Below are 8,489 nucleotides of genomic sequence, written 5' to 3'. Positions count from 1 at the left end.
TCCTGCTCTAAAGCACTTTCTTAATCGACAGTATCTACATTGATTCCTTTTGTCTTTGTCAACAACACATTGCCGACTGAACCTACAATGCCAAAAAAATAGATTAGTTTGCAGAAAACTGTTATTTATCAAAAAAAAGCAGACAGACTTTAAAAAGTATAGGCAAATTTAGATCAACAGAAAGAATGTATAAGAACAATTAACTATGACTTTTCTAATCTCATGATCGACATGAAAATACAAGCCTCACCTCTCATGCAGTCTTTCTAATAAAACAAAACTGAATGATATCTCACTTTTGGCCAGTATCCATGATCATTTCTATTTTGAGCCATGAAAGCCAAACCTAGTTTAAAAATTGTGGCATACAAATTCTAATGCTTACTGCTAAATGATTTCAGTGTGATGGGGAACTTCACTCCTCTGAACTTTCACACTTTTCTCTTTTTAAAAATTTTTCTATTAATTTTACATCATATCCAATTGGAGTTTACTCTAAATTCCAAATTACATATCAAGAGGCAATTGAATAATGTATAAAGAGTAGAGTCTCTGAAAAATTAGGTACCACTTCACACCCACTACAGTGGCTATAATCAGAAAAAAACAGACAACAGCAAATGATGAGGTTGTGGAAAAACTGGACCTCTCACACACTGTCATTTATAATACAAAATGATGTGGCTGCTTAGGAAAACAGTTTGGCAGTTTTTCAAAAAGTTAAACAAGAGTTACCAAATGACCCAGCAATTCCACTCCTAGGTATACACCCAAGAGAAATGAAAACATATATTCACACAAACACTTATACACAAATGTCCATAGCAGCATTATTCATAATAGCCAAAAAGTGGGGACAACCCAAATGCCCATCAGCTGATGAACAGATAAACAAAGTGTGGTGTACCCACACAATGGAATATTACACCTGGCAATAAATAAGAATGAAGCGCTGATACAAGCTACAACATGGATGAACCTTGAAAACACTATTCTAAGTGAAAGAAGTCAGACAAAAAAAGTCACATATTGTGTAATTTCGTTTATGTCAAATGTGCAAAAGAGGCACGGGAGAGGCCACAACAGTGAGAGGCCCGCGTACCGCAAAAAAAAAGAAAAAAAAAAAAAAAGGCAAATCTATAGAGACAGAAAGTAGATTAGTAGTTACCTCATATTGGTGGGGAGGGAGTTGGGGGGAATGAGGAGTGACTACTAAAGGGTACTAAGAGGTTTCTTTATAGGATGGTGAAATATTCTAAATTGAACGTAGTGATGATTGTACAACTCTGTGAATATAATAAAAAAAATGAATTGCATACTAAAAGAAAAAATAAAAAGGTACAATCTCTGGAATTAGACCTGAGCTTGATTCCGAGGTCAACATTCACTGTCTATAGAATTTGCAAATGTTATCTAACTTTCCAAGTTAACCCACAATTGTAAAATAGGGAAAACTTGCCGTCACAGGTTGTTAACTGAGCATACTTAAAAGACTATGAGATCAGCAAAACCTGAGCTTAAAAAACCTTTTTGCCCCTAAACTTACATCAATATAATATTTTCCAAATGGAAAATCATGGCATTTGCTTAATACCAATACATGTAAAGAAAGCTAAGTTGGCAGCAGTATTCATGATGGGAAGGTGGGAGGAGTAAAGCCATACATGTCGTTGGAATAGTTTTTACATTTCCAAAATTTGTTATGGGAACGATTCTTTCCCACTTTTCTCATACAGGAAGGGTGGAAATCTTGAAAGCTCTGTGTGCTGACATTCTCTGACTCTTAAAAGTTCTTGTTGGGGTGTTCAACTCAATATTCTGTAATAACCTCTATGGAAAAAGAATCTGAAAAAGAATAAGTATATGTATAACTGATACACTTTTCTGTACACCTGAAACTAACACAACATTGTAAATCAACTATGGTCCAACATAAAGTAAAAAATTAAATTAAAAAAAAAGTTGCTGTTGGATTTAGTTGCTTGGATGGTCATTTTTCATATACATACATATATATATATATATATATATATATATATATATTTCACCTTCAACAGAACACATAACTTAAAAATTGTAAAAAATATTGTTTACATGTTATTTTGTATGTATTTTAGTTATTAATCTTTTAGAAGCACTCAATATTTGATGTAATCATAGAGAAAATGCTTTTGATGAAGGAAATCCGCTTGATTACACCTCTAGAGTCTGGCTGTATATAAAAGCAAGAACATACTCTTTTTTATTTACCAAGAAGGTTTTAAAGTGGATGATTTACATTTTTATACCTACTTTAAGCTCTCCTAAAAAAATTACTAGAGAACACTAGTTTAACTTTTCCCACATCCCTAGAAGTCAAAGGGCATCATATTGTAAGAGAGTTAACTTCTTCCCAAACATCCAACTTGTACCTAAAACACCTTAACAATCCTACATATGACTTTCAGAGACAGAGCACACACAGATATTTTTCTGTTAAAGTCAGTCATTTTTTAATAACCCATATTTAACACAGATATAATCTGTATTCAAGAACTGTCATTCTGAACACTCAAAGGGAAATATCTAACCCTAAATCGTGCTATGATGTTGACTTTTTTTTAAAAAGCCTACTAGAAATGTGTGATACATAAAATATAAATACATTTTAGACAAACATTAAATTCAATTACAAAATTGTGGCACGAGAAATACATCTAAAACTTTAGAGCTGAAAATTTCATTTTATTCAGTAACATCAACAAGCTACCAAAATCATATGCCTTTTTATAATTTTGTTCCAAGACTCAAGACGTGATGACGCTAAAAAGATAAGCAATATGCAGAAACGTACACGCATTGTGAAACTATTTAAATACAGATTTACGTATGGCTATTGGTATACGAACACGTGGAGAAACAATAAAGAAACACAAGGAAAAGACAAACACCAAATTTCAGATGGTATTTACCTCTGGTAGAGAGGGGAGGAAGACAAAGTGATAGGGGAGGTGTTCACTGGAGGCTTGCTTCAATTATATTGGTCTAAACTGGGTGGTAAGCATGGGGATTTCTTAATATACATTTTATAAGTCTAAGATGTTTCATAAAAAAGAACCACCCATGTGACTGCATGTGTATACACACCCACACATCCTCACTTTTCATGTCGCTTATAAATTTTGTTCTTAGAGTTACAGAAATTTGAAAGCTCTGAATCTTATTCCCGTACTTCTTGCATGGCATTTTGAAACACCTCTAAAGATCTCCTTCTGGGAAGGAGCATTTCAAGTACCTGCAGGAATAAACGTGACTCTTGCGGATGCTGCGTCTGAAGAAGCCCTTGCACCCATCACAGCTGGAGGCGCCATAGTGCTTTCCTGTCGCTCTGTCCCCACATATAGCACATAGACAGTTGACACCATTATCTGTGGTATTCATACTTGTTGTCTCTGGGACAGAACTATCTGTTAAAGAAAGAGAAAGTGGTAGAGTGCAAGTTAGTATTGAGTATTTCTTACATAAATTGGCCTACTAATTATTCATGGGAGGGAAATAGTCTCTTCCTCAGCTTCTTGGAAGCTCCACACTAGTGCTCTCCTTTTTTCCACTGGTGTTTCTGCCAGTCTCCATTCCAAACTCCCCACTCATATTTTGGAGGATTAAAATTTGGTATACCATAGGGCTCAGTCCCTCAACTATACCCTTTCCCTAGGGAAGCTCATCCAGTCCCATGATATTAAATATCATCTGTATGATGAAAAATCCCCACATTTTATTTCTAGGCCCGATGTCTCCCACGGGTATCAGTCTGAAATGCCCAAATACCTACTGAATAACTTCACTTTGGAGTTTAATAAGAATTTCAAATTAATGTATCAAAAATAGAACTCTGATTTTTTTTTTTTTTTTTTCTCCTAGAACTTGCTCTTCCTTCAGTCTTCCCTAGTCAGTCAGTGGTACCATCTAGTACATAAGGCCAATAATCTGGGCGTCTTTACTGAATTCTCTCCTTCGTTGCTCACATCCAATCCACGAGTCGTATTTAAAATACATATCGAGGGCTTCCCTGGTGGCGCAGTGGTTGAGAATCTGCCTGCCAATGCAGACAACACAGGTTCGAGCCCTGGTCTGGGAAGATCCCACGTGCCATGGAGCGGCTGGGCCCGTGAGCCACAATTACTGAGCCTGCGCGTCTGGAGCCTGTGCTCCGCAACAACAGAGGCCGCGATAGTGAGAGGCCTGCGCAGCGCGATGAAGAGTGACCCCCACTTGCCACAACTAGAGAAAGCCCATGCACAGAAATGAAGACCCAACACAGCCATAAATAAATAAATAAATAAATACATACATTGTGTATTATTTAAAAAAAAAATAAAATAAAATAAAATAAAATACATATCGAATCCACACCTTTTCAGCCTTTTACCATGGCCACCCTTATCCAATCGAACATAATCTTTTGCCTGGATTATTGCAATAGCTTCCTACCTAATTTCTAGAATACTTCCACCCTGGCTCCCCTACCGTTTACTATCAGAAAGCTGGCAATGTGCTCTTGGCATAAGAAATTCACATCACATTAGCCTTCTGCATCCAGCCCTTAGATACAAAATAAAGCCTACACATATTCCCATGGCCTATAGAGCCCAGAGTGAAAAGGTTCCCCTCCCATCTCTCTGATCCCATTATCTGGCACTACTTTTCATCCTGTTCACTAGTCTCCAGTAATGTTGCCTCTTTTTTTTTTTTCTCCTTGAAGTCTGTTCCCATCTCAGAGCCTTTACACTTGCTAACCCTTCTGCCTGGAAGGGAAGCTCTTCCTCAAGAATTTCTATGAGCTGGCTATCCAGTTTCTGCTCAAATCTCACATTTTCTGTGAAACATTCTGTAAACACACATCTAAAAGAGTCACCTCTCATTTGCCCTTCAAGCAGAACCTAGTACCCTGCTTATATTTTAAACTAACCACTTCATTTTCTAAAATTATAATATGCTTTGGTCTGTTCATTTATTACCCATCTTTCCACATAGAATAAAAACTTCATGATGTCAGAGGATTTATCTGTCTTAGTCACCCCTCTGCCTTCCAGCTCTTAGAACTACACCTTCCATAAAGTGAGAACTAATTGTTTTGAAGAAAGACGCTTCAAAAAATCCACATCGATATTTTTACTTAAATATTTCTTAAATTAGTTAATGTTGTTTACTACATCTTTACAAATATCTATGTACTCAAAAGATATTAAATATATAAGAATACATTATACACTTTAATTGATAATAAATTTTATAATAATGTAAATATAATAATTAATTATTATATTTCCAATATGAAAAGGATAAAATCAAAGACTGTTATGTCCCAATTACATTCTGTGACAATATATGTATTCTACTTACTAATACTTCTGAGTTGACAAATATTGTCATATATAACTTCATAAAGTTACAAAAATCTTCAGTGAGAATATGCTTAAGGGTAATCATGTGACATTTTAGAATTTAAATGCTAGTAATTTTTCTTTTGATAACATAAACAGAATAGATATTAGAAATATGGCAGAAGTGTTAAGGATTGTGTTCTGGAAGATTATATGGAAACAAAAAAATATTCAACTCTTGCTTCCAGTTTAATGTCATACTTACATATTATTAACAAGAATTTACATATTATTACAAGAAAACAAGTTAGACAACACTTTGGAAATAGCCATATAAGTCAGTTGTTTTAGTAAATATTTATGATAAATCTGTCCCTACTATTTAGTAATCTATAGTCTTTAAAAAATTCATGAGTCTATTGAGGTAAATACTTTATTAAATACCTTAGTCAAGTCTAAACATAAGGATTAAAAATAGTGACTTCCTAATAGAGGCACTGTCAATTGATTTTAACCCCTTTGTGCTAAAATTTCAGAATTCATCTTCTGAAAATTTTTAGAAATCTTCCCACTAATAAATTATTGTTGTTTATTGATAATATTACAGCTATAGCAGTCACTGAAATTGTACAGCATAGTAGAACATTAAGATATCCTGAGTACAAGATATATTCTCAGTCCTGAGCTAAACACACACACACACACACACACACACACACACACAGAATTTTCCAAAGCATACATAATTAGCAGATTTTATGAGTTCTAACAATTATAACTGATCTTGGACAAAATATTTACATGAAAAAATATCTAAATTCAAAGTCAGTAGTAAACTGTATTCTATAAAGAGATGAGCCCTAAACAAGTCATGTCTTATTTAAAGTTAAAATGTTACAGTAGAAAAATACCAAGAGCTTTGTGAGGCTAAACATTAGCTTGTCAAGTGTAGTTATAATATAAACCCTTATTTCTTTTCATATTTGTGTTCAATGCAAAAACTTGATAGTAATGTTAAATACAGTTTCTCATCAGCAGCAGTTGAGAACTGGAATAATGAAAGGAGACCAGTAAAACTCTCCAGTGTTCTAAGGACAGCTTTCTATATGTCATTTTAAATGTTGCATAGAAAACATACTTTACAGCCAACCTGCCAATATTACTCATTACTGTGATTTACAGTAAAAAAAATAACTGCTGAAACTACTCTTTCTATCTAACTGGCCCATGACAGAATTCCGAGGTTACTTTATTATGCATAGCTAAGCTTTTTCTATCTCAAGCATAAGATAGCCATAGCATTATGTGATGAAGCACAAAAGCCTCAGATTTGTGGCCTTAAAAAACAAGCCTTGAATTCTCCAGCAATAAAACACACGGAACCACCACCTGGGAAGCTCAGTTTTCCTACTCTCATTATACTTACTTTTCTTTTTTATCTACAAGCAGATGAGAACTCACCATTTGAATTATACAGAATCTGCATAGTTTCAAACTCCAAAGTTGTGTAAGTTGGGTCCAAAACTTCACTGTAATTTGCCATCTCCATGTCCAGTATCGGTTCCGATACCCTCATCATTGATTTAGATACACACATACGAGTGGCACCACAGGCCCAGAGTGTGTGATGGCTGTTGGGCTTTCGATCTGTGAGGGATAATCCAAAGTTAACTGTAACTGAGTGACTTATGTGCTACAGTGGGAGGAGCTGTAAAACTGTAAACTCCTTCAGCAGGCCATATTCTGCTTACTTCTTTTTCTTTTATGGTGTAGGAAAGCAATTCATTGTGATAATGTTGGAATGTTTCATGAAATCACCTTATCTGAAGTGCTTAGTGGACTAACATGATTTCCTAAATGGATTTCCAGTAGACAATAAATGATGTCATTAAGAGGATTAAAAATAGAAAAGAGAATACCTCTGATTTTGAACTGTCATTATAGCATCATTTCTCCCATTTAAGCGGCTGAAATCTCATGCCCCATGTTCTAAAAAAATGAGAATCACTTTACTGTTATAAATAGGGTAAGTCAAGACTGTAAGCTAACACTTAACATAAGCACTTAATAATTTCAAGTTTCCTTAGCTAACTTTATGTTAAGGAAAAACAAATTTGTAATTTGAAATGACAGGGATTTATGATATATTCCAGTAGAAGCCTGGGCATAGCCCTAATATGGCCTGAAACGCATTCTCTTTAGTTATCAATCTATGAGTCAGTGTCCCTTGCATGTTTGTAAATGTTCCAAGGGCAGAACCAGTACAGTTGCTAGTATCTTGTAGGCATTCGATAAGTAATTGTTAGACAACCACGGTGAGATGCTGGGAAGCTTGCCATGGCAAGCAGCCTGAGAGCCCTTAAAAACTGCTTCAGGGAGGCCCCTTGGAAAAGATGTGCAGGAGGCTGAATACCAGTGTGCACTGAAGACAGGGTAGGAAAGAAAGCTAAATCCTCACTCTCCATAGTGGAGAGTCAATGGAGAACACTAAAACTGAAAGTACAACACTAAAGCTGAAAGCAGCATGTCACTTAAAGTCACGGGGTAATAGTGGGGGGAAAAAAAGAAAGAAAAAAGAAGGCTAAAAGAAGTGCCTCTGAGAATGATGTCCATTTACCTTTTTTGTTTGTTTTTTGTTTTGTAGAATTCTTGGGAGAAACTTTGTAGAATTATTTAATTCTTAAATCTACGTGCTTCTATAACTTTAATAAAAATAAAAACAACAAAAAAGGCAAAAATAATAACAAATAAATAAATGTTACACGAATAAGGTTTCATTTATTTTTACTTCTGATGTCAGTTACATTCTAGACATTAAACTGAACATGTGTAGATTTACACATTCCCATCATCAACTTTCTCATACATAACATCTATAAAGCACACTATATCTTTTATGTGTATGTGTGACAAGAAGCATTTAGAGTGTGGGGAAATTTAGAAGATAATATACAAAGATTATATTTTATTTCTGAGAATATGTCTATTGATTTTATCTTCCACGAAAGAATTCCAGCCACATTTACATTATAAAGTCAGAATTTCATTTTCCACATTTGTTAACGATTACTGCTAAGTCATATTTCTTATTCAATTTCTTAACACCATAAACTTTGTGACTACTGT

General features: G+C 34.7%; 1 protein-coding gene across 1 annotated transcript in view; it reads right to left on the bottom strand.

Moving 5' to 3' along the window:
* The window catches only part of HNF4G (hepatocyte nuclear factor 4 gamma), a 23,849-nt gene extending 16,910 nt beyond the window's left edge, over positions 1–6,939 (bottom strand). Inside the window, exons 1-3 of the mRNA XM_007458444.1 lie at positions 6,825–6,939; positions 3,275–3,446; positions 1–82 (exon numbers count right to left, since the gene is read on the bottom strand). The exon at positions 1–82 is cut by the window's left edge and continues 14 nt beyond it. Of these exons, the coding sequence (XP_007458506.1) occupies positions 1–82; positions 3,275–3,446; positions 6,825–6,939 (369 nt within the window). The remainder of the gene's footprint in view (positions 83–3,274; positions 3,447–6,824) is intronic.
* Positions 6,940–8,489: the final 1,550 nt, after the last annotated feature.

Source organism: Lipotes vexillifer, unplaced genomic scaffold (assembly GCF_000442215.2).
Source record: "Lipotes vexillifer unplaced genomic scaffold, Lipotes_vexillifer_v1.1 scaffold493, whole genome shotgun sequence".
Taxonomy (NCBI): Eukaryota; Metazoa; Chordata; class Mammalia; order Artiodactyla; family Lipotidae; genus Lipotes; species Lipotes vexillifer.
The sequence above is the reverse complement of the archived record's forward strand: the minus strand, read 5'-3'. Positions and strand labels throughout refer to the sequence as shown.